General features: G+C 42.0%; 1 protein-coding gene across 1 annotated transcript in view; it reads left to right on the top strand.

Annotated features, from left to right (window-relative positions):
* LOC134531093 (inactive pancreatic lipase-related protein 1-like) overlaps positions 1-27,032 on the top strand; it is a 68,339-nt gene extending 41,307 nt beyond the window's left edge. Inside the window, exons 7-10 of the mRNA XM_063366631.1 lie at positions 11,481-11,585; positions 19,409-19,514; positions 19,964-20,079; positions 26,879-27,032. Coding sequence (XP_063222701.1) covers positions 11,481-11,585; positions 19,409-19,514; positions 19,964-20,079; positions 26,879-26,940 — 389 coding nt within the window. The 3' untranslated portion in view covers positions 26,941-27,032. The remainder of the gene's footprint in view (positions 1-11,480; positions 11,586-19,408; positions 19,515-19,963; positions 20,080-26,878) is intronic.
* The last annotated feature ends 226 nt before the right edge of the window (positions 27,033-27,258 follow it).

The raw sequence follows: 27,258 nt of genomic DNA, 5'->3' as shown, positions 1-27,258 counted from the left end.
AATATCAAAGTATACCTCAACTCAGAAAGCTACCCCTACATTGATTTAGAAAACAATTTCACTAATGGATATTACTTACTTGCATATAACATGTATGCAAACTTCCAGTCGAGTTTCTATGGATGGCAATGTGCACCGCTTTTGACTCCTCAAAGTTTCAAAGACAGAGCAACTCTGTTTATGTTTGATGTATCTCGTCAGGATGAAAGGATTGCTTCAAATGTAATAGATTGCAAAATTGAAGTTACAACTTCAAGGAACATCCCTGCTTTAACTCAAGCCTTTGCGATTATACTACATGATAGACTTGTATCGTATAACCCAAGAGACAAAACTGTTAAAATACTGACCTAGAAAGGAAATTGGCTTAGTCTCGTCTCGACCGCCATGACGAAATGTGTAAACCTCCAAGGCTTCTCTAGTCAGTATGGGTTTATTATCAAGGAACTTAGCATTGAAGATGAAGAAGGAAATGTAATAACACGTAACTTTCAACCTCCATTTGAATGGCGATATCTCACCAGGAAGCATCAAAAAACAAATGCTTGGCTCACTAGAAATTTTCATGGTTTACAGTGGGAACACGGACTCTTTCCTTATGCTTCAATACCCAACATATTGGCAAGTAATCTGACCGGACCTGTCTTGGTTGTAGGAATAGAGCAGAAACGGTGGCTAACTAACTATTGTAAGCATCATGTGCTAATATTAGATGTACAAGCAGAATATGACTGTCCATCATTGAAAGAATTAAATAAATTGTACGCGTGTAATAATAATAGATGTCCAGGTCCGATCTCAAGACACAATGCGAGCCTGCTTAGGGCTTGGATGGTTGATCACCGCGTTGGAATGTTGGAGGCCGCCAGCAAGGCTGTGGGGACAACAACGGAAGCAATGGTACATGTGACTGGACTGGAGGGGGGTCCTAACGGTATAAATTGAGGTCAACACCCTAGACACAGCAGTCAACTCATAGTCGAGTGGGTATAGTGCTGCTGCTACAAATTCAAGCAAATGCCGTTCGATCCGTCTGCAAAGTACGCGGAAGTAACGCCGGGATTCCGCCGTGTGAACTACATCACCGAAGATGGATACTTCCAACTAGAGGTCTGCAACTTCGGTCATCACTGGACCAGTGATTGTGACGAGGAGGCTCCGGACATCATCGAGACATCCTGCAACAAGGTAGATTGTGTCGTCCATTATCTAAGACCTGACAGTACATTCCCTACAACATTAGAAGCGCTTAAGGCTACATCAGCGCCTGAAACTATAAGCTCGGAACCAGACTATTCCTCAGTAAGGTGCGAGTTGCTACGCAACACCGATCCGGAGGCAGTTATTAGTTGGAAGGAACAGTGTGACGGGTTTATTCACAACACCACCTACGTTAACCATCATTGGTACACATCCTGCAGCTTTCTACTGTGTAGACTCTACCGCTTCACACCATTCAGTTAAATTTGTAAGCTAAGAAGCAATTTGAAGGTTCGTGCTGTTGTTATTATGTCTTCACGCCATGACAATGATTTCAACAGCTTGTGGCGGAATACGTGTGAATGTATTAGGACCATACCCTTAGAGGACATACCAAGTGAAGCAGAGGATGAGGAAACATTTCTACACAATTGGTTTGAAATCGAGTACTGCAGACAACGTGGGCGACGGTGGTCACGTGAAGAGCCGTGGGGACGATCCCCTGAGCTTGATCGTTCACCAATAGAGTCATCACGTCAAGTTTTTAGAGATGTACCTACAAATCAACCTGCTCGTGAACCAATGTTACCACCAATCATCGTTAGTAACGATGCTGTCGAACCACTGCCAATTGCATCTCGTCAATCACCTCCTACATCAATCAAAGAGAGACCGTCACCTCCATCAATTGTGGGGAGACCAGCACGGACATCGCATCTCATGCTAGGAGCACATCTAACGTCTAACTTTATAAACGTAAGTGAATCAGCAATTAACATCTCATAGAGTATAGTATACAACTGAAAATAATTTTAACAATGGACTGTTCTAATAAATGCTCTACTCTATGGAATTGCATAACAGACATATTTATCCAAGTGATACATATATTTTTAAATACGACCCTCGCCTCGTGCGATGGCAGTCGAGCTGAAACTGTGGTGGTGTAAGGACCTACAGCAGAAGTAGTTAACTAAGATGTCTAACTTTCAACCGAACATGATATACTCCAGTGTAACGCCCGGTCTAGGTACTGTTGATTACAGTGAGTCTATCGACGGGGTTTTAAAACATTTTTCGGAGAGATGTGACGCTGTGTTTCACGTGAAACAGGTTTTAAACCCAGGACCTCAAGATACACCTCTAGAAGTTATCAACTGCCTGGGCTATGGACATTGTAGTGTGAATATGATGAGAGACGATACAGTTCTCCCTGCAACCCCTGAAGAGGTTTTCGCACATGCATTCAACCTACCAGCTATTCGGTCACCACCAGCATCTGCATGTGGCCAGACTTCGCCAGTACAGACTGCAACACCCCTCGTGCCTCAAAATAGAATTATTTTGAATTAATTAAAAGAGCCTTGGAAACAAGCTGGAAAAAAAAATATGTTAAATGAAATGATTTACCAGAGGCGACACGAGGTGGGAACAAACACAATTTAGGAACTTCCAGTAACAAGCAAAGGGGAAGTTGTAGGATCGTTATAATCAATAAAATAAAAACTACACGATTAACTTGATCTATAGTTTCCCTGTTTTATTTGCCCTGATTCATTATCATGTTTCCATTATTTTACCATACACACAAAAGGTTTTAACAATTTTCAAAGATTAACAAAAGGAAAACGAAAATAGGCCGGCCTATGCTTATTGAGAACAGTTTACATTCGTAGTTTGACATATAAACATTTGCATTATGACTTTCACACCCAAAGTTGGATGGATTCGATTATTACATTGATAATTAGTTCTATTAGTTTTACAATTTCTTGAGAAAAACACTGGTCGCTGGTGAGTTGGTCATCCGGCTGAGATAGTACGTCGCTAGGTAAAGGGGAAATGTTTAAATTACATTACCACCCGGGGTCTTCAAACAATCACGTCGGGTGGTAGAAAAGTTTCTTCTAATGTTTCTTCCCACGGAACAGGGAAGGGGGGGGGGGAGGCCACGAGATGAGAGTATCAATCTCTCCCGGTCATCGAACCCTGTCTGCAACAGTCCAAATCAAAACTGATTATAACTGGTATACAGGCAGTCTATGGGGCAGAAAATGCCCGAAAAAAAAATTTAAAGGGAAAAAGGAGGGTTCGCGAATTATCACTCACCAAAACAGGGGAGTTGCCCAGCACGCTGCCATCGTGGAGTCAGCCCGGGGTCTGGAGCTCGCGAATTGCGCGGCAGGACGCGGATGATTTCTTCATAATAATAAATTTCAAAAAAAATGAAAAGCTAAAAAAAATAACTGTTACATTGCAGACGGACTAAACTACTTGAAAAGTTTTTAGGGATAGCATCCCTCAATTAGGCGACTACATAGTCGGTTGCGGCCGGATGGAAGTTTTGCAAAGTCTCGTCGACTCGCCGATAATCAAACGATCCGTCTGCAGTCGCGGCGCGAAGTGTCCCGCGGAGAAACGCGTCTCGTAATTAAAAGTAAAACTTGAATCAAAAGTGGAGGGGAGGACTGGGAGTCCGAACCGAAAGGTCCCGAAGTTCCCCGAGTGAGGGCCATAAAAAAACTCTGATTGAAGTCTCGAAGCTGGTAGCATTGCGTCGACCTTAGCGCTACCTGTTGGGGGCTGTCTGAAATAAAAAAGAATCGACTCGCCCACGGCGTCCATATAACTCAAGGCAAAGCAGGTGCTGCTCCCTGGCGCCCTAGCGGGCAGGCAAGCGGAGAAGTTCGCGAATTGGCCGCTAGGAAGCGCTTGTGATCAGTTTTGGCGCACTCATTTTGCGAAGAGACCTTGGAAACGGTCACCGGTGTCCAGGGGGTTACGACCGGTCATTGGTCTTACTTGGAACAGAGAAGGGGGGGGGGGGTGAAATGCAACGTTGGTGGGAAACTATGCCCCGTCGTGGCTACAGAGGGGCGAATATAACACTACGACGTGATAAAAAAGGCGAATCTCAGCTCGTCTCTGCGAACTGGTCGCCTGCAAGCTACAGGCTTGCCTTTGCAGTTAGGGTCACGAAGAGAAATGGTATTACAGTCTTGAGGCGTGACTGAAGGCGGGGGAAATATTAGCCAGAATGCTAGCCTAGCATGAGGCTGGGAAAGAAAATCAGCTCGCCTCTGAGAACAGAGGCTGAGGGCCTGGCCGTAAAGAAAATAAGATGAGAAAAAAAATAATAATATTTCCAAAATATTTCAGATTACAAAATTTTTAAATGAAACGTGCCTAAATACTTAATACACGGCACATACTTCCCCCCTGAAAGACGGAGTCAGGGTGGCCCACTTGAGCCACCAAAAACCTGGGTTCCAGAAACTTACCCTGTACCAGGATCTACTGTAGTAAACTACTTACATATAAAAAAAATATCTTTATCAAATCGAAGGTATATTATAATTAATTAATTAACACTTAACGATGAATGAAGTAATGAGGAAAGTTGATCTCAGATGTTGGGAATGGTGTCACGTGACAAAACTCTAATGATGGGCACTGTGAGGCGGGCCGAAAAGCACTGAGGCCGAAACAAGGGAAATGCTTCCTTGAGCACTCAGTGACTGATGGGGATTGTAACCCCTGGAAATGGGTATGGTAACCCGTAACTTACAAAATATATTTGGGAATAGAACCCCTGTACAATTGTCTTTCCATAAAAGGCCGAAGGCATTGGGACTTTGCCCTGCACAATCAGGCCATGGAGAAGACGGTCAAATTTGCTGCTTCCCCGAAGGTAAAACAGATCCTCAGTCCCAGAGTGACACAGGGCCTAAGGGTGGTATTCCCTCGTCGGAATTTTAAATGATTGGGGATGAAAACCCTAAAAGATCAACAATCCGTATCAATGAATGAATTTAAAAAAAATTAATTATTCGACAAATTGAGAAATTTTAGCGCATACAACTCTGATGTTCAATATAACTAACTAATATTTATTATTTAAAAGTTTTCTGCAAACAAAACAATAAATTAACGACTCTTCGCACTCAAATTTAAATTATTTAAAGAAAGGTAAAATGCAATAAACCAACGATTATCAATGAAAAGGGTTATAAATTATCATGGAGCGGTTAGATCTTCCATGACTGCTGAAAGGTTTCACACTGCCTGAGAGGGGGTTTGAACATAGGCCGTCCAAAGGTGAGTGCTGGGGATCTAACCCAGTAACACTCTATGGTCATAGGATTTTTCTCCTAGAGGACCGAGTCTCGGCTCGTTGGCTCGTAGGACCCTTCTTTTGCGCTGCTCGTTGGCTAGCTTGACCTAGCTCCTATTTTAGAAATACACATAAAAGAGACCAGTTTGCCGTCTGGAAGTCACGTAGCTCTTACTTAAATAAACCATATCATCGATAGCGATGTAAAAGAAATACAGCTTTGGGGGTAGAATGCAAAGGAAACAAAAAAATGGCTAGATGTGACAGCTTCTGTGCTCAGAATCTATGTACGTCGCTGTACATCACATTTACGTGCAAGGGAAAATAAAGAAATAAACATGTACAAGTATTAACGCAAAAACCGTACAAAAAACACTACAAACATTATTCTTGCTTAATTTACGAATTATGATTATTAAAAAAATTGAACTTAATCAAAAATTAAATAGATAAAATCGTCGAACAAAATTCATGAAGATTAAAAAAAGAACTGTCAGAGAAGTATTACTAAGTTAAAAAAAAATAAAACAATTTACGGCAAGCAGCTTGTTCAAGACTGAACTTACATATGGAAAAATTAAAACTTTAAAGTATCTTAAATTACATAGAGTGGGCTAGCCTAGAGACGGGATGCTTAAACGTACCCAAATTAATTTAGTGGTTCTCTCGTTGGAGGTTGAAAGGATTTCACCACTCTCGGTGATTACTATAAACATTACAATGAGGCTAGTCACCTCGTAGGTACTTAATTTCGGGAAATACGTATTTTGATATGCTTGATTATATTATTATTATTTTATTACTATATTATGTTTTCAAGTATTATTACTTTAATAAAGTAAGACGTGAAATTCTTATAAGGCAAATGTCTTTCAGTATAGTTTGAAATCATTATTATGATGGGGGGGGGGGAGCCCTTGATATGTAAATTAAAATCTATATTTAAATATTATGTGCGTGTTTATTAGTAATGGCGTTAGTAGCCTAAAAAAAGTACTCTTAACTTATAGTTATTTGTTCATATGTAAACTTAATAATTAAATTTAAACACATTTAGCTGACTACTGCGGGACAACAGTGGAAAACTATAAACTTATTTGACTCTCAGTCATAAAGTAACTACGACGGGCGGAGATAAACAGAGCCCGGCGTCACGACAAAGACGTCAGCTGTGGTCACCCCTCGAAGATAAGCGGGCGGCAGAGGCCGCTCGAAGAAGGAGGAGGGGGGGGGGGAGGAAAACAAACATGACAGCTCCCATGTGGCTGTCGGGAAAAGGATGTGAGCGGAACAGTTGCTCACGTAAAAATTTGCTATGGTCCAGGATTAATTGGACAAAAACAAAAAAAAATATACGTCGCGGACATTCGTCTCGCGCTACTGGGACAGTAAGGTTCCAGGTGAGATTACAGTTGGACACCCCTACGAAGGTCGTACAGGGCGGTGAACTGAACTCGACGCGACAACGCGCGCCGTGAGAGATAAGCAGCGCGCAGGGACGGGGGAGGGGTGGCTACGACCTTGTCAACAGCACGTTCGGTGACGCGCGGTGGGGAGAGGGCAGCTGGCTGGCTGAAGGACGTCTCGCGCGCTACGCGCTACCTAAGTCCGCACGGGAATTTACCTCAAGATAAATTTAAAAATTTAACTCATTATAACTAGGGGGTGTACCAGCGATCAGTTTACAATATTATTACAAAATTATTATTACCAAAAATTAATTAAAAAAAATTTTTTGTACTTTTAATTTTAGTTTAGGTATGCTTATATTTTTCAGGTATGCCTATAGACCAAGGTAACCACGCTCTGCTACCAAGTTGTAACACCCCTCGTGCCTCAAAATAGAATTATTTTGAATTAATTAAAAGAGCCTTGGAAACAAGCTGGAAAAAAAAATACGTTAAATGAAATGATTTACCAGAGGCGACACGAGGTGGGAACAAACACAATTTAGGAACTTCCAGTAACAAGCAAAGGGGAAGTTGTAGGATCGTTATAATCAATAAAATAAAAACTACACGATTAACTTGATCTATAGTTTCCCTGTTTTATTTGCCCTGATTCATTATCATGTTTCCATTATTTTACCATACACACAAAAGGTTTTAACAATTTTCAAAGATTAACAAAAGGAAAACGAAAATAGGCCGGCCTATGCTTATTGAGAACAGTTTACATTCGTAGTTTGACATATAAACATTTGCATTATGACTTTCACAACCAAAGTTGGATGGATTCGATTATTACATTGATAATTAGTTCTATTAGTTTTACAATTTCTTGAGAAAAACACTGGTCGCTGGTGAGTTGGTCATCCGGCTGAGATAGTACGTCGCTAGGTAAAGGGGAAATGTTTAAATTACATTACCACCCGGAATCTTCAAACAATCACGTCGGGTGGTAGAAAAGTTTCTTCTAATGTTTCTTCCCACGGAACAGGGAAGGGGGGGGGGGAGGCCACGAGATGAGAGTATCAATCTCTCCCGGTCATCGAACCCTGTCTGCAACAGTCCAAATAAAAACTGATTATAACTGGTATACAGGCAGTCTATGGGGCAGAAAATGCCCGAAAAAAAAATTTAAAGGGAAAAAGGAGGGTTCGCGAATTATCACTCACCAAAACAGGGGAGTTGCCCAGCACGCTGCCATCGTGGAGTCAGCCCGGGGTCTGGAGCTCGCGAATTGCGCGGCAGGACGCGGATGATTTCTTCATAATAATAAATTTCAAAAAAAAATGAAAAGCTAAAAAAAAATAACTATTACATTGCAGACGGACTAAACTACTTGAAAAGTTTTTAGGGATAGCATCCCTCAATTAGGCGACTACATAGTCGGTTGCGGCCGGATGGAAGTTTTGCAAAGTCTCGTCGACTCGCCGATAATCAAACGATCCGTCTGCAGTCGCGGCGCGAAGTGTCCCGCGGAGAAACGCGTCTCGTAATTAAAAGTAAAACTTGAATCAAAAGTGGAGGGGAGGACTGGGAGTCCGAACCGAAAGGTCCCGAAGTTCCCCGAGTGAGGGCCATAAAAAAACTCTGATTGAAGTCTCGAAGCTGGTAGCATTGCGTCGACCTTAGCGCTACCTGTTGGGGGCTGTCTGAAATAAAAAAGAATCGACTCGCCCACGGCGTCCATATAACTCAAGGCAAAGCAGGTGCTGCTCCCTGGCGCCCTAGCGGGCAGGCAAGCTGAGAAGTTCGCGAATTGGCCGCTAGGAAGCGCTTGTGATCAGTTTTGGCGCACCCGTTTTGCGAAGAGACCTTGGAAACGGTCACCGGTGTCCAGGGGGTTACGACCGGTCATTGGTCTTACTTGGAACAGAGAAGGGGGGGGGGGGGTGAAATGCAACGTTGGTGGGAAACTACGCCCCGTCGTGGCTACAGAGGGGCGAATATAACACTACGACGTGATAAAAAAGGCGAATCTCAGCTCGTCTCTGCGAACTGGTCGCCTGCAAGCTACAGGCTTGCCTTTGCAGTTAGGGTCACGAAGAGAAATGGTATTACAGTCTTGAGGCGTGACTGAAGGCGGGGGAAATATTAGCCAGAATGCTAGCCTAGCATGAGGCTGGGAAAGAAAATCAGCTCGCCTCTGAGAACAGAGGCTGAGGGCCTGGCCGTAAAGAAAATAAGATGAGAAAAAAAATAATAATATTTCCAAAATATTTCAGATTACAAAATTTTTAAATGAAACGTGCCTAGATACTTAATACACGGCACAAGACATCAACTGCCTGTACCCAGATGGGTGCTACATCGCCAGCACCTACTACATCAGTAGCAGTCCAGCCTAAACGCCGGCGTCAGCTTCGCCTTCCTACATCTCGCAAGAGTCGAACCCGAGATCTCAGTCATCTAGGTCCGATCAGTGAAGACACCACTCAAGTATGTTCCACAGAAAACACTAGTGATGAAAGAACTGTTGAGATTGCCCGTGTAGCTGTACGTTCATTACTTCTGGAACTATTGAGCAAAGTATAATGTTATTTATATCAATTTTCTCTTTAATATGTATTTCAGAGTTTATTATACTCTATGTAACTTGTAGTTATGCTTAATATTTAGGTATTGGGTCTCGAGTTAATGTTGCCTTTGTAACTATGATGTGTAGTGTGTGAATATTATGTGATTTTATTACTCGTTATTTACTTCTTTTAAATCATCGATTGTTCTTACCCCTTGCTGTATGTAATAAGATTTAAATAAATATGTGTTTAACATTTACGTTGTTTGCTTTAATTTCAAAACATTTAATTGCCGCTATTATTGAATTGTAACTATAAGTTATTAGTCTCCTCAGCTAGAGTGATTGCTTTAATACATAAATTCTAACACTATCTTCGAGATGTCTTCCGCCACTACGAGAAGAAGAGAGAGAGACTCTACACAACACCAATATTTTATAAATACTCTATCATATTTAATAAACATACATTAATAAATAATAATAATATGGCTACAGGTTCCAAACTTATCCCGACTTGTCTAGACTGACTACATAACACTTGGCGCCATCCGGCAGTAACTTTAAGTATTAAAGATGGCGACGGTGGCGCGCTCCGGCGGTAACTTTAAGAATTAAAGATGGCGACGGTGGCACACTCTGGTAGCAACACTAGGAACTAAAGATGGCGATGGTGGCGTCATCTGGTATCGATTGTATGAACTAAAATATGGCGACGGTGGCGCCATCTACCAGCCAAATTGAGAACCAAGATGGCGGCGCCTCTGGCAACTAATTTTTGAATTTGGCGCGCGATACTAGCGACATCTACCAGCCAACTTGAGAACCAAGATGGCGGCGCCTCTGGCAACTAATTTTTGAATTTGGCGCGCGATACTAGCGACATCTACCAGCCAACTTGAGAACCAAGATGGCGGCATGCGACACCTGCCTGCCGACTCCCTAACTAATATTTGAATTTGGCGCCATCTGGTAGTCTGTGCTGGAATTAAAGATGGCGATGGTATAATAATAATTTGAATTTCATGCATTTGGGAAGACAAAGACACCCTCCCCCCTTTTATCATAAAACTTGACGTCAGTACGTGGCATATATAGATTATTTATTCCACCATATCCCAATTGGTCTCGTGGTCTAGTGGTCAAGGTGTCCGCCTCGTAACCACGACATCCTGGACGTTTTCACGTCCCATGGATCGAATCCCAGCCTCGGCACTGAAAATATTTTAGTTAAAGAAAAAAATAAAATAATCCCTGCTGCTATCTGGTGGCGACCAACAGAACTATATGACGTCGCAAGATGGCTGCCTCCAGCAGACGGAAACAAGATGGCGGCCTGCAGCAGACGAAACAAGATGGCGGCTACCAGCAGACGAAAACAAAATGGCGGCCACCAGCAGACGAAAACAAGATGGCGGTTGATGTTTACATCGAATTTCAAAGTTCGAAAAAAAATTCAAATCCAAGATGGCGTCCGTGACACAAAGTGCAACGGTGACGTCACGATTCGAAGTTGGTGGAAATTTCTAGAAATACAAAATGGCGGATGGATTAGCATGGATTGGCATACAGATTGGCATGGATTAGCATACAGATTAGCATAGATTAGCATACGGATTAGCATAGATTGGCATAGATTAGCATAGATTGGCATAGATTAGCATAGATTGGCAAGGTCAAAGGTCAAGGTCAAAGGTCATGATGACGTCATCCAAGATGGCCGCCGATGACGTCATCCAAGATGGCGGCCGGCTCCTGGCTCCTGCGCCTGTTCTTGAACCCCCTATTTCCAACTACTGTAACGGGACATTTTTTCGTGCGTACATGGCTGATGAACGTAACGGGACACTTTTTCGTGTGTGCATGGTCGAAGGAAGTGACATAATCCCTTAATCCCCCACCACCCACCGGTGCACCAGGATGAACTATATATATCTACTGTCGTGCTGCTACCAAGAGTAAACATAAAAACAGATTGAGAAATCTCAAATCAGTGTGTCTAAATAATATGTACAATTTATACCTCAATATAAACACTGTAACACTTAGGTATATGTACCTACATGTGCTATAATATATATTTCTGTTTTTTTTTTATTGTGGTTTCTGATCCCTAAGTGATATTTCTGGAGAGAGAATTCTGATTTATAAATTTTTAGGGCGTAGGGCATCTGTGTCAATACTGTATCTTCATTTGTTTCAGGACATGTGGACTTCTATTTGAACGGCGGGAAAGTTCAACCAGGATGTAATCCAAAAAATTACTCCATACAGACACCGGCAGATTTCGATTCCTTGCCGGAAGATGGTATGTTCGTTTCTTTATTTGCTAGTCACCGATGCGGAAGAACATCACAATATGAACCCCGAACTATTTTTATCCAGTACATGGGCAGATATTTTATTTTTGAGTATTTGATTTCAAAAGTGTTGAAATAAGCTTGAAATCTTCTTAATGCAACTATGACTGATAAGGCAGTAGCTTGGAACGATCGTTTGTACCAGTTAAAACGATATTATTCTGGGCCTGCTTAATAAAACTCGATAGTTGTGACATAAGCCACATTTGTGTCATAATGGCCAAATTTCTCAATATGTCAGGACACGTTTATGTTCCATAATCAATGCAAGTACCAACGTACATGACAGGCAAGATATTGGTCAACTGTCAGACTTATAAGTAACTGTTTCAAGAATGTAACAACGATACATCAAAGTTTTATCAGCTACAGCTACTTGTCACAATGTGAATGGCCCTCAAGTGCGCATGCAATAATAAATTTCAACATTGAATTTTGGTTTCAAACTATTGCTTGAAAACTCCTAATTAATAGTCGCGAAAGCTTGTGAACAAATCTTACGTAGGTACGTAAAAATATCTACAAAATAAAAAAAAAGTTTTTGTCACATATATGTATTTATCACGGGAGAAATCTGAGCTAAACTATGTTCATACACGTAAATGTATGTTTGATGTTCAGGGAAAATCAAATTCATCACTCTATCTCACTCGCACACTGATATATCGTTTAAGCTTACTTTTTGTTTGGAATTATTTAATCCACTACATTTTGAATTTTAAAACTTTAATCACAACATACATTTTACATTACGTTTTTTGGGCGACATAGCATGAAGTCAAGATTCACAGTGTTGTGTAATTATTAGGTCTATTAGTTAACAGTCACCAGCCTAAAAATTACGGTTATTTTCACCTCCCAGCTGTTTCAGACGTTGCCGATTAATAAACATCAAATGTTTACAAAATATAAAGACTAGAGGAGATTTCATAGATTATTTATTTTGTTGAATTAATAATATGGCATGTCAAAAATTTGGACTAACAAATGAAATTAAAATTTATAGGAAAATATTGAAAATGTAACATGACATGCACTACAGTGCATTCCAGCTCGAAAGAACATTTTGGAACGTTCCTCTGATGGCCATTCCTGTGACGGTATGCATGCAATGCAACTTTAAAAAAAAATGCACTTCTTAAATCTGTTACAACTGATAACGTGCTACAGAAAGAATTTTCTTATTTTAATGTCACGAAAATTATATGAAACACAAAGAAATAAAAATATATATAAGATATTATACATGTTAAGTCGTTAAAAGTTAAGCAAATTGCTTACTCCCTGGCGTGACTGCCAGCTTGCTCATGACGTAAATACCGGCTTGCCCTGTGGCCAGATTGCCAGCTTGCCCTCTAGCGTAACTACCAGCTTGCCCCATGGCGTGACTGATGTTTTGTAACCAGGCGTGAATAGGCAGCTTGCTTCCTAGCATGACTAACAGCTTGCCGCATAGCGTGACTGCCGGCTGCTCCCTGGTGTGACTGCCAGCTTGCCCCTGGTGTCACCTTTAGCTTACCCCATGGCGTACTGCCGGCTTGCTTTCTGAAGTGACTACTGACTTTCACATTGGCATGACTGCCAGCTCGGTTCTTGGGGTGACTGCCGGTTTACTCCCTAGTGGACTGCCTTTTCCCCCCTGAACTTAAAGCAGTCTTTCTCCCTGGCGTTAGTACTGGCTTTACACTCTAGTTTAAGAGCCAGATGCCCCATATAAAGAATGTCAGCTAGCTTTCTGAAATAACTGCCAGCTTCTCCCTGGAGTGAGTGCCGGTTTGCCCTGTGGCATGAATTTTTACTTTCTCTCTGGTGGGACTGCCTGCATACTTTCTAGTAGACTGCTGTTTTGCTCCCTGGCATGACTGTCATTGAGCTCATGGCGTAACTAACAGCTTAGAACTAGCATAACTGCCAGCTTTCCCCATGGTGTTACTGCCACCTTGCCTCCTGGCAAGACTGAAATGTTGTACCCTATCGTAACTGTCATCTGACTCACTGGCATGACTTTCTACATGCCCCCTGGCTTAATTGCCAGCTTGTCCCAAGGCATGTCTGATGGCTTGCCACATGAACTGACTGCCTGCTTGCCCCCTGGCATAACTAATAGCTTGTCCCATGGAATGACAGTTGTATTGCTCCCAGGTGTAACTGCTGGCATATACTTATTAAAGGACTACCATTTTCCCCCCTACATGCCTGCCATATTTCTTCCTAGGATTACTAAAAGTTTGCTGTGTGACTTGATGCCAATTTTCCTTCCAGTGTTACTGCCTGCTTGCTCCCTAGGAGAATACTGTATTGTCCGTTGGCCTTACTGCAGTCATGACCCCTAGTATGGCTACCAGCTTGCCCTATAGCATATATGGCAGCTTCCTCCCTGGCATGACTGCCGGTTTTCCCCTTGATGTAAATGCCAGCTTGCCACCTGAGGACATTGCTGACTTACTCTGTGATGTGAATGCCAGTTTTCCCCCTAGCGTGTTTGCCAACTTACCCTGTTGAGTGACTAATGGTTTGCCCCCTAGTGTGACTACCAAATATTTCCCAGACGTTATTGCTGGCTTACCCCATGCGAGACTGCCAGCTTACTGTGTGGCTTAACATCATGCTTTCCCCCTTGTGTAACTGCTGGCGCACCCCATGGAATTTTTGCTGGCACATCCCATGGAGTGTTTACTGGCTTGCTCCCTGGCATGACTAACGACTTCCACACTGCCAGTTTGCTCCCTTGAGTAACTGCCAATTTGCACCATGGTGTTACTGCTGGCTTAGTCCCTAGGGGACTGCTGTTTTGCCCCTAGCCATACTGCAGTCATGCTCGATGGGGTGACTATCAGTTCACCCCCCCCCCCCCCGAGAGTAAATTCCAGATGTTCCATGGCATGACTGCCCTCTTGGTGCCTGGTGTGACTGCCAGCTTGCCCACCGGCGTGACTGCTGGAAGGCTCACTAACAATCCTACCAGCTTGAACTATAGTGAATTTGGCCTATTTTCTCTCAGGCGTGGCTATCAGCTTGATCCTTAGCAGAATGTCATTTTTCCCTCTGCCCTTTCTGCAGTTATGCTCCATTGGGTGACAGCTTTCCCCCTAGCATAACTGGTGGATGCCCCATTGAATGATGCTAGCTTTTTTTCTTGGAATAACTGCCAGTTTATCACTTGCATTGATGCTTGCTCTGTGTCATGATGCGAGGTTTTCCCCTAGTATGACTAATGGCGTACCCACTAAAGGGACTACCAACTTGCTCTGTTGCATGACTCTGACTTGCTCCATGGAATGACTGTTAAATTACCCATGACGTGACTTCTAACATGCTTCTGGGGGAAAGCCGGCTGGACCCTGGAATGACTGCTGGTTTTCTCTTTGGAGTGACAGCCATCTTGCCCCTGTCGTGACAGCTAATATGCTCCATGGCATGAATTACAGCTAAATCAGTAGTGTGACTGCCATCTTGCCCCATGGCTATACTGCCGGCTTTTCCCTGGACGTGGTTCATGTCTTGCCCTTGGCACGACTACCGACTTGCCCCACCTATGTCTGCCGACTTTCCCCCAGCGTAACCACGTGCTTGCTTCGTGGCGGGACTGCCGTCTTTCCTTTTGGCATGACTGTCATCTTAAACCATGGAATGACAGTCATCTTGACCCATAGAAGGACTGCTGTCTTTCTGCCTGGCATGACTGCCAACATGCCTCATGGCATAAGTGATATCTTGCTCCATGGCATATCTGCCGACATGATGCCCACTGCCTGACTGCCATTTCTCCCCCACTGCCAACTTTCCCCTTACATACTTTCGGGCTTGTTCCATGGCATGTATGCCATCTTTCCCCATGGCATGGCAGCATTAGTATTCCCTGACGAGAGTGCCAGCTCTCCCTGGCCTAATTAAGGGCTTAAACCGTAGCTTACCTGCCATCTTGATCCCTGGTGTGACTGCCATCTTGTTCCCTGGTGTAACTGCCTATTTTATCCATCGTTGACTGCCGTATGGCCCCCTGGCATGACTGCCTTTAAGTGTGACTGTCATCTTGTCCCCTGTTTTGACAGCCGACATGCCCCCTGGCAAGACTGTGGTCATGCCCCTTGGTGTGAATGCTGTCTTGGTCCATTGCATAACTGCCGACATACCCCCTGGAGTAACTTATAGCTTGATCCATTACAAGACTGCTGTCTTGCCCACTGGCATGACTACAAACTTGCTCTATGGCATGACAGAAGACTTACTCCATTGAGTGACTGCAAGCTTATTATTTAACATGATTGCATCTTGATCCCTAGCAAGACTGCTGAAACACCCTCTGGCATGACTGCAATCTTGCTTCCTGGCATGAATACTGAAATTCACCCTGAAGTGTATGTCGTCTTGTTCCATGGCGTGACTACAGCAATGCTCCCTGGCTTGACTTCTGGCTTGCTCCACGGTAAGACTGCCGTCTTTCCACCTGGAGTGACTGCCGATTTGCCCCTGACATGGCTGCTGTCTTGCTCCCTAGAGTGACTGCTGACATTCTCCCTGGCATGTCTGCTAACTTGCTCCATGGCATGACTGTGTCTTGCCCTCTGGCATGGCTACTATCTTTCCCCGAATCATAACTGTCATCTTGATCCATTATGTGACTGCCGACATGTACCATGGCATGTATGCTGTATTGCACCCTGGCGTGACTGCATGTTGCTTTCTGGTGTGACTGCCGACATTCCCTCTGGCATGACTTACGATATTCCCTCAGGCATGACTGCTGTATTGTTCCCTGTCTTGACTGCTGACATTCCTTCTGGCGAGTCAGCTGTCTTGCCCCCTGGCATTACTGCCATTTTGCTCTCTCGTGTTGTGCTGACATGCCCACTAGTGTGACTGCCATCTTGCCTTCTTGTGTAACAGCTGACATGCCGCCTAGCATGATTGTCTTCTTGCTCCATGGCATGACTGCCGAAATGCCCTTGGTGTGAATGACGTCTTAGCGATCGCATGGCTGCTGTCTTGTCCCCTGACATGGCTTTCTTCTTGCCTCCTGACATTATTGCCAGTATGCCCCCTGTTGTGACTGATATTTTGCTTCCTGGTTCGAATGCCGACATGCAGGCTGGCTTGACTAACAGCTTTCTCTGTGGCATGATTGCCATCTTGCTTCCTGGCATGACTGCCGATATGCCCCTTGGTGTGACTGCCATCTTACTCAGTAGCATGACTGCTACCATGCCTGATATTACTGATGTCATTCCCCTTTCTATGACTGCCAATTTTTCCCTTCTGCTGTGACTGTCCACTGGCTACCTATCATGACTGCCATCCTGCCCCATGTCTTGACTCCTGATTTGCCTTCTAGCATAACTGCCGAATTGCCCCCTGCCATTACCACCATCATTCTCCCTGGTGTGACTGCTGACATGGCCCCTGACATGACTCCCGGCTTTATCATTGGTGTAATTGCCATCTTGCCCCCTGGCAGAATGCCTACTTGCTCCTGACATGACTGCCGGCTTTCCCCTGGTGTATAAGCGTGCTTGCGCCATGGTGTGCCTATCATCTTGCCACCTTGCATGACTGCCTAGTTGCCCCTGGAGTGACTGCTGGCTCTTTCCCAGACATGCCTGCTGACTTACCCTTAGCATAACTGTGTGCTTTCTCCATGGTGTGGCTGCCTAATTGCCTTCTGGTGTGACAGCCCTTTTGCCCACAGGCATTCAGCTAAATTGCCCCTGACCAGACTGCAGTTCTTCCCGGACGTTTCTGATGTCTTGTCCTTTCTGCGACTGCTGACCTACCCTCCCTAGATTGCTGGCCTTTCCCTGCCGTCATTTCTGGCTTTTACGTGTTACGACTGTTGGCTTACTATGTTGTGTGACTACAGATTTTTCCCTGGTATAACGGCCGAAATACCCCCTGGCATAAAAGCCGACATGCCCCCTAGCATAGTTTTTGGCTTCCTCAGTGGCATGGTTGGCGTCTTGCCCCCTGGCGTGAATGTGTACTTGCCCCTTGTGTAACTGGTGACTTGCCTCCTGGTGTGACTGCCAACTTGACTGCCTTCTTGCTCCCTGTTGTGACTGTCATCTTTTTCCCTGTAGCGAATGTCATCTTTAGCCTGATGTCAATTCCGTGTTGCCTCTATGGCATAACTGTCGTCTTACTTCCTAATGTGACTGCCAATTGCTCCATGGAGTGACTGCCGACATACACCCTTGCGTTACTACTGTCTTGCCTCCTCGCATGACTGCCATAATACACCCTGGCCTAACTCTCGACATACTCCCTGGAGAGCCTGCCATCTTACCCCATAGCGATAATTCGGTCTTGCCTTCTGGCATGACTGCCGTCTTACCCCTGGCATGACTGCCGTCTTGCTCCCTATCGTGACTGTTTTTTTTTGCTTCTTGTTATGACTGCTGTTTTCCCCCTTGGTGTATCTGCCAGCTTGCTTCATGGAGTGACTGCCAATATCCTGCCTGGCATGATTGCTGTTTTTTCCCCTGGTGTGACTGTTGTCTTGCCTACTGGCGTGTCTGCCGTCTTGCCTCATGGCGTGACTGCCGACATGCTGTCTGGCGTGACATTCTTCTTGCTCCCTGGCGAGAATGCTCCCTTGTTCCGTGGCATTATAGCAGTCTTACTCCCTGGTGTGTCTGTAGATTTACCCCCCGGCATGACTTTCGTCTTGTTCCCTGGTGTGACTCCCGTCTTGCCCCTTGGCGTGACTGTCATCTTGCCTACTGGCATGTCTGCCGTATTGCACCATGGCATGCCTGCCGGTTTGCTCCATGGCGTGGCTGCCAGCTCTCTCCGTGGCGTGACTGTCATCTTCCTCCCTGGTGTGTCTGCTGGCTTGCGTCCTGGCATGACTGTTGTCTTGCTTCCTGGAGTGACAGCAGGCCTGTTCCGTGGCATGATTTTCGACATGATCCCTTGTGTCACTGACATCTTGCTCCCTGGCATGACTGCCGATTTTCCCTCGCGTAAATACTGCCATATTCCTTAGGGACCCGTATTTTTATCAAGTGGCAAATGTGGGAGCGTTTTTATTCGCGGGTTATCTTCCTTTGATAATCTCCAGTTTCATCTCCACCCCCTCTCATTTTTTTTCCCTTTATAATTCTTTGACTACAATATCATTCAAGTTTTTAATAACCCGATGTCGATGCTTTAGTTCATTCATTCAGGCCCACTTTTGGTTAGGTGTGGGGGGTGAGGGGACATGTGTGAACTGTCCACCAGGCCCAAGTTATTACAAGCTCTTAAGATTTGATAGCATAGATATCAAAATACAGTGGACCCTTGTCCAATAAATATATGGTTTCGTTTTTTTTTAGGAAGAACACTAACTAGTGTTATAAATATGGGTTATGTCTCTTTAAATGTTGTTTACAGATTATGGTTATAGCTAGAGACTAGAAAATTTCGTGGTTTCGATAACCTTGAGAATGGACTACTGAGTCCCCTGTGTACTCGGGCAATAATGTTGGTTAATTGCTGCTGTCTAGTTCGCCATATAAACTAGTTTGTCTTTAGTTCAGGGTTTATTACTGGCCCAGAGTCGTCCAAATGAAGGATGAGCCAACAGAAAAAAACATCTTAAAAGTATGTGTTTTTGATTTTAACCAGTCATGAAATGAATCGGCAAATTTGTTCTGTCTCTAATTGTAGCTTAAAATGAAAAGGTTGGACAGATGCTGTTTCGTGCCCCGGACCCCGACAGGCTGGCGGGCGAACACGCACTCGGTGATCCTTCACTGATTGCTTGACTGGTTCTCTGGTTCTGGTTGCCCAGACGTGGACGAGATAGTGGGCTGCTCGCACGGGCGCAGCGTGGACGTGTACCTGGAGGCCATCTCGCGCGCCGACTGCGCCTTCTGCGGCCGCAGGAGGACCGGCGGGTGAGTGCATATGGTTGTGGTTGTGTGTGGGCTAGTTCGTGCTTCACTTAGGTGGTCTAAAAGTGGCGGGAGCCTACGAATTAGCTCGCTGCTGGCACCACGAACTTTACAAGCAAGAACAAAGTTCGTTTAAAAAAATTCCTGTTTATTTTTTTATTTTATTTGCACATGTGATTGTTTTGGTTTATATCCTTATAAATCTTTGTATAAAATATTTTAATTTTTATATCATTAAAAAATAGTATTTAAACATTTTAAAACAATGAGAAGATATCAGAGAGTATCAACTGTGAAATTGTGTCATTACAAGACCCTTGAAGACGATATCGTGCAGGGGACACAACACACCGTATGTGGCACTCCACATAACTAGGCATATCGTAGGAAAGGACGGAGTGCACGGTGCACAACACAAGGTACACGTGACTAGCAGGTATGCGCGTGTGCAGGAGCGGGCCCGCGCAGTGCTCGCCGCGGACGTGCAGGCTCCTCGGCCGGGACGACCCCCGCTACCGGGCCCTGGGCGTGCTGGACCTGGTGACCGGCGCAGCCAGCCCCTACTGCAGTGAGTGGCTCGGCGTGTCGTGCTGCCAGTCGCACCGTCACAGAGCAGTTGGTGGCATGCTCCAGTGGGGATGTCACTCTGGTTAGGAGAACAAGCAGTAGCTGCATAAGGGCTACTGCAAGAAGTTTGAATCTCGTACAGGGGCGTAACCAGGGGGGGGGGGTTAGGGGTTCAACCCCCCCCCCCCCCCCTTAGCACCAAATCTTTAATTAATTTTTTATTCATCACTGAACAAATTTCATATTAAAATTAATAAATTTTTTACCATTACAATATTTAAATTTAAGTACCAAAAACTGCTAAAATATCACTATTTTACACCTTAAAATCAAAATTTTCCCGGGAGAGGACACCCGGACCCCCCGCTCTAATACGGAGGGGGGTGGGGCGGACGCATGCTTCTTAACACCCCCGATACACAAATCCTAACTACGCCACTGATCTCGTATAATGCCATCATATGGTGGATATTGTTAAATAATTTTAGAAAGAATCATTAAACTGTTGATTTTTTAGTAAAATACGTACATAAGATATTGAAATTCCATTTTACACAATGATTAGCAACAATGATATATTCCCTGTCCTTTTCTCGTCAGAAAAATTTCACAACCGTTTCACGAAAACGCATTAAAATTCAACCTTGAAATTTTACTCCCACCACACACAAAGAAGTTTTACTTCTATAAAACTGTATAATAGTACAACTATCCTTTAATTCTTAATGTTTTATATAAAGTCATAAAATAAATTAATAGCGACGTAAAAAAATGCGTAAGAATCCTGGAATTACAACCCTTAGTTAATATTGAAATGTATAGATAGCGCAGAGTTCTTGATAATGTAGACACACAACAATATGCTTTCCTACATTGTTCCATTTAGTTAGAGTGAATTATAGTTATATTATTAAAAGAAGGAAATATTGTACCATAATCTCATAAAAGCTTATACTATTAAACGAGCAATTCTTATATATATATATATATACACACACACACAAACAAATTGTTGTACATTGGCATCTCGGAAACAGCTCTAACTATTTGGATGAAAATTTATAGTTTTATAAAATTTTGCATTTCAAGTATATATATATAACATGGTCTGAATTGGGTCACAAAATCAAACAACCAATTAAGAACACCAAAGTAAAAACCAAAAAATAATAATATTATCAGAAGAAATGTTTATTAGTTTACACCCTCAAAACAAATTTTGTTACAAATATTTTTCAAGCAACGAGGTCATATATAAAATACAGTAAGTGGCCGTACTAGCCCAAGTTTAAAGGCGAATAGGATTTCTGAATAAGGTCACTAAATAGGGTGAATCGGGGCAGCAAAAAAAAAACTAGAAAATAAATATACAAAATTAAAATAATTCAATATCAGTTGTCAAAACTTTAATCTTACATATAAATTTACACAAACAAAAATAAAGTTTTGTCACAATATTCTCAACATAAAATTTTTATAAAAATAATATGCTCCAGTTAGAAAATAAAATTTTTCAGACATTTTAACCTACAATAGTAAACCAAGACACAAATAAACTGTAAATACAAAAAAAAACGCATTTTAATTTGAAAAAAATTAAGCAAATATAGATACATAATAAGAAAAACAAAAACAAATCAAATTGTTCATTGTTTTAAGGTTTATATGGAGTGAAAAATAGCAGATAATTACGTCATTTACAAAATGTAAGATTACCTAGTCATTTTAACAGTAACATGTTTATAAAGTTAGTAAATCATATTTTCCTTTTTTAACTTTGTCAGTTTATTTAAAACATACAAACTACTTTTTTTCTTTTGCTCTGACATAAAGTTCGTGATATCATTCTTTGCCTTCTTGACCATGTATCCTTGTATCCAGTCTCCTTTGGCGATGAATTGTGGATCTGAATACTTGAGGTTACATAAAAGGCATGCTGTATCGTCTTCTTCATCTGCGGATTCAGAACTACGCCTGTCAATATTTCTCTTGGTGCAAGTTTTATTTGATTTTAGTTCATTTTATTACACAGTCGTCTTTCTGTCCTTACCTAACTTTCTAGACTTTTCTTCAGCAATGAATTCTGAGGAAGTAAGTAATTTAGTTTTTGGTTTCCTTGCTGTTCGTTTTATTGCTGCCACTTTTTTCACTGGAGTACACAAGAGATCATGGAAACCTGTTGTAAGTCTACTAGGGCTATAAGAGCAAACAGGACTAGGTTTTTTCAAGGTTTCTAGGCCTGCACTAGAAATTTCTTGAACTAGACCCTCAAATCTAGCTATAGGTGCAAGCACCCTTTCTGTTTGGTTTATGTCAGTTCCAATGATATTATTTCTATCAGCATTTTTTTTAAGCAGTGAAACTGGCTCGCAGGCTGAAGATGGCGATTATTCATGGTCCTGAATTGCATCTCTATTTAAAGGACAAATCCCTGTAGACGCAAACCACTCTCAGCATTACTAGACGTGGCTGCATGTGATCATGCAATCTTGAAAATTTTCCCAAGTTATTTTTATTTTTATGTTGATAAACAAATTTGTCGCACGCTTCATTGTAAAATGTTTTCAAATGTTAAAAAAAGGACCGGTACAATGGTTGGAGTATGTGAGTCGTGTGACGGGGCAGGCAAATGATGCTGATTGAATTTCGCTCATAGAATTCCAAAGATGGGATGAATTTATGAGAAGAGTGACCATCTAGAACTAACAAACATCGGCCAGCAATCCTAAATTTCTAAAAATGATGCAACCATTTCACCAAAAGCCTTCTCATTCCAACCACTTTCCGAATTAATGAATTCCATGCCATTTGGGAAACCATCTTCATATTCCTCATGATACCGCCTCCCTTTAAACATTACAAATGGAGGAATATTATTCCCCACTGCATTGGTACAAGACACAGCATTAACGCTCTCGCCTCTTTCAACCCATGTTTGGCTGAGAGGAAAACCAAACTCATCGTAATTATAAATTTCTGCAGAACTTGTCATTATTGTATTTTGTTAAACTCCTATTCCAGCAAGTCAAAATATTCGTTCACTTTCACTTTGTTAAGGCCTTCACAGTGAGAGAAAGAAAGACCTTTTGTTTAACGCAGGCAATGTCAGGTGCGCCTTCTTAGAAATACAATCACAAAGTCTGGTCATGCTATTTAAATTTTTTTTTGAAATTTAATTGTTATGTTATTTTCTAGAGCAAACGAAAACACAACTTTTCTAACATCTTGACTAGTCACACCGAAACACATTTAGAGAGTCGAGAAATTCTGTTTTTAATGCTAATTCCTTTTCATCTGTAAAAATTGTTTTACATTTGCGTCGTTTACCGCTTGTACTTGCCCATCTGTCATAGAAAAAACATCCCAGTAATGAAATCTCTCAGTAAACAAAATTCAACGGATGACCTTATTCGCCCTGTGAACTCTGACCCGCTTCATTCGATTGACGTGAAAAGTTCAAAAAATTAAGTTGGCTGAACAGAGTGAAGCTAAAAACTAAACGATAATAGATACTAACTCGTAACTTCGTGTATTAGTTACATGCATGATCCGGTGAGCTTGAATACTTATATAAATATTATTTATCTGTGAAATAAAACCAACTAAAATAAGAAAACTTTTAGAAACAGACACTCGTGAATACTCACCTTTACAAAACTACGGTAACTGGAACAGCATTGCGCCGGTAACATTGCACACAAGTTCACAGCAGCGTTTTTCTTATACTCTTAAAAACTATATAGCACAAGTGGCCTATCTATTTTTAGTTTAGGTACCAGTAGTGACGCCGAGAACAAGAATGACCCGATTCGGCCCCTGATCCGATTCAGGCCAATTTACCCGTGTTTTGCTTGGAAAAACGTGATTTTATACAAAAAAAAAATATATTTTTCTAAACGTTTCTTTATAGATCGTTAGCCCTAGATTTTGTTAACTTTTGTATTAGCTACTCAACACAAGTTGTAGTTTTTAAAATAGATACTCAATAACACATGGGACTCACGGTCGTTATCAGTTTTAATTATCTATTGAACTACAGATGGCACTCACATCAAATAGATATACAATTTTATTGTATTAAGAAAACCACGTGTAGTGTTAGCTAAGTGTTTCTTTGGTTATGAAGCACTCTAATTTAAAAAAGAAATCCTTAATACTGTCAACATTTCAGAATTGCTATCACATGAATTGAGATTGAAAAAAAATAATTATTACACTGCTGTTGCGTAATTTGGATGTATCAGAAGGTACGTTTAATGGTGTAAGACTCATTGCGACAAGTCTGTGGAATAGCATAATAAAGGCAAAAATCTGTTCAACGATGACCGATTTACGACAGTGTTTACGTGAATTTATAACAGAGTTCCTTGGTCTGTACAAGTCCTTTTCGTGTTTGTGGCGGGTCAAATCAAAAGAATATAGCGATAGGGATAAAAAAAAGTCAAGCGTATGAAGCACTTGTGCAAAAATACAAAGAGGTTGACATCGCGGCTAACAGAGATAAAATCACAAAAAAAAAAAAAAACATTAATTCTTTGAGGTCGGTATGCCGGAAAGAATTGGCCAAAGTAAGGAATTCTTCAACTGATAGGATAAAACTTGACTGCAAACTGTGTTGTGTGGACACGGCTAAACTGCAACCTTTTGTTTGCACAGTTTTGCCTCCGCAGTCAAAACTGTGTACAAAACGATGCGTGTGGACCGGCCTTAAGAAACTCACCCCCCCCCCCCCAAAAAAAAGATACTAATTTTTGAAATTTTTTTATTTATGTAACGATTTTAACCCAACTTACAGTAGTGTATAAATGTATGTCTGGCAGCAGGGTTAGAGTAAAGGAACTGGAGCCGATGTTTGCCATATTGGATTTGACGTCGTAAATGTTTTACCGATTTTCTTATTTAGGTAATAATTACAGATTCTCAAGATGATGGACATGAAGTCATAACTCAAAATGGAGGCCATGACATTATCCTAATTGTCAACGTCATGACCTCAGAGACTTAGGGCGGCTTGTTTTTAGGAGTCTTAGGCTGATTTTGGGTATTTTAAAGCCATCGGCATTTATAAGGGCTGAAACAGGAAATTTTCCTACGTAAAGGGAATTATTCCCTATAAGTATTAAATTTTTTAGGAATTTTTGAAGAATTTTAAGGAAACTTCACACCTAGATAGACGCCGTTACATCACAGTAACAGATGATAGACTTCGGCTCCAGCTTTTCAACCCTAATTCTGCCGCCGGTCATACATTTATACACTACTTCTTTCTTTTTAATTTTTTTAACAGTAAAAAAGTGAACTAATTCAAGGACGCCACGAACGCAGATGATCCAGGCGTGTGACTAGGTGTTAGACAGCAGTAGGTCTGCCTTGAACGACACCACGGTACTTCATGCGCGTGAGAAGCAGGATATATCCGTCGACCGATCTGGAAACTACGCCGAGGAACGCACCTCTGCTTTGTCATTCTGCCGGCGTATCACGCACTCAGGTGGTGTGTTCATGTGTCTGGCAGTTTCCAGACGAGACTCACAATCAGACAGCCCCGCGTGTTACTATCGAGGGCCATGCCAGATGGGTCACCGGCAAGCGCCGATAGTCCATGGGAGATGCTCAGACCTGTTAAATGTACATGAATTATGCATGCGCTTATATACGCGGTTTTGCTTAACATAACCTTATTCCGCTGCTGAATGTTTACACTTCACATTCTTTTCGGTCACCGCTACAACAATAGCTGTTTCGGAACAGTACAGATGGGCTCTTTATTGATGCAGCCTTGACCAAAGTATGTCCTTTTTAACGGCTGCATTCAGTGTGAAACAACTGTGAAAGGATATCAGAATTCTTTAGACGACAACATAACAGGGTGCATCAACAAATAAGTAATTTTACAGCAGTAATTTGTGGCATTTGCCAATTTTTCACATTCAAATTTTATTCGATTTTTAACTTTTACAAATTTAGGTTAGTTATTTGACGGTTGTATATAGGCGTAAAAAGGTGTATACAGCCGTTTTCTGACTAATTAACAAAATATTGCTGCATGTTTACTAGAACATAGCACCACAAACATCTCAGAGGCCGCACAGTTACTGAAATGATACGAGCGGCTCGTCATTTTACGAAAGGCTGCTTCGGTGGTGATTCTTAAAACTCCTTGAATCTAATCTCAAATTAACAAAAATGCCCAACATCCTTTAATATGTACGATTTAAGTATTCTTTAGACTAAAGGATCTTTTAAGGAGGTATTAGGAAACAGCCAATATTGTCACCTCTATGTATTTTAAAATAGGTTTTGGTATCTAGAGAATGGGCAGGTGCGTGGGTGCCGGAATACTCCGTCATACCGATACAATCTGCCTGCTGGTGAATGCTAAAGTTAAGCCAGTGAGATATTTAATAGTTAAAGCGAACACCATGATAAATGGTTACTGACTCGTTGTACAAAAATGGTATAATGGTTCGCCCAACGTCCAAATAGTGAAAGTAATTAAAAAAGGAGTTAAATAATAACAGTAGTTACATGTTGCTGATGCTTAAGAGCACCAAACAACGTTCATTAAGCTTTCATAGATCTGGACCACAACGTGTGTTGAAACATTTTTATCTGCTGACAACTTGATATCTTTTCACGTACACACAAATCAAACCTTACAAGACTCTTTCAGTGGTGGTCTGATTTATATTTGGCGCAAAATAAAAAATTTGGTTTGTCTTGGTCTAATCAAAGCAATTTATATTTAAACCGAAGTGTGGCAATGTGGTATGCTTACACTAGCCTAATTTTTGTTTCAGTTGGAGACGGCTCGAATAACCCAGTCAAAGCTACGAAGAGAAGTATGAAACAAAACGCTTAAAGTTTAAATGTAGACTATTTGTTTCAGCACCTCTGTACAAGAGTTTATCCAACTAAAAATAAAACAGAAAATTTGATGTATTCCTCATAAAACTTGCATTTATATTTTTTACACATTAAGTATGCAACATTTTATAATTTTTGAAATGTGATTTTAGACGTATTTTTTATGCCTATGTCAAATATGACTTTACTTATCTTTTAGCCTATCACGTAAGGTTTGTTACAATGAAATTTTGAGTCTTTTTTAAGGGGCAGTAAGTCACCCCTGGCCTGAGCAAGCTTTTTCTAATTCTATATTGCGCATAAATTCTTTAAT

Source organism: Bacillus rossius, chromosome 3, assembly GCF_032445375.1.
Source record: "Bacillus rossius redtenbacheri isolate Brsri chromosome 3, Brsri_v3, whole genome shotgun sequence".
Classification (NCBI taxonomy): Eukaryota; Metazoa; Arthropoda; class Insecta; order Phasmatodea; family Bacillidae; genus Bacillus; species Bacillus rossius.
This window is presented reverse-complemented; position numbering and strand designations above follow the sequence as displayed.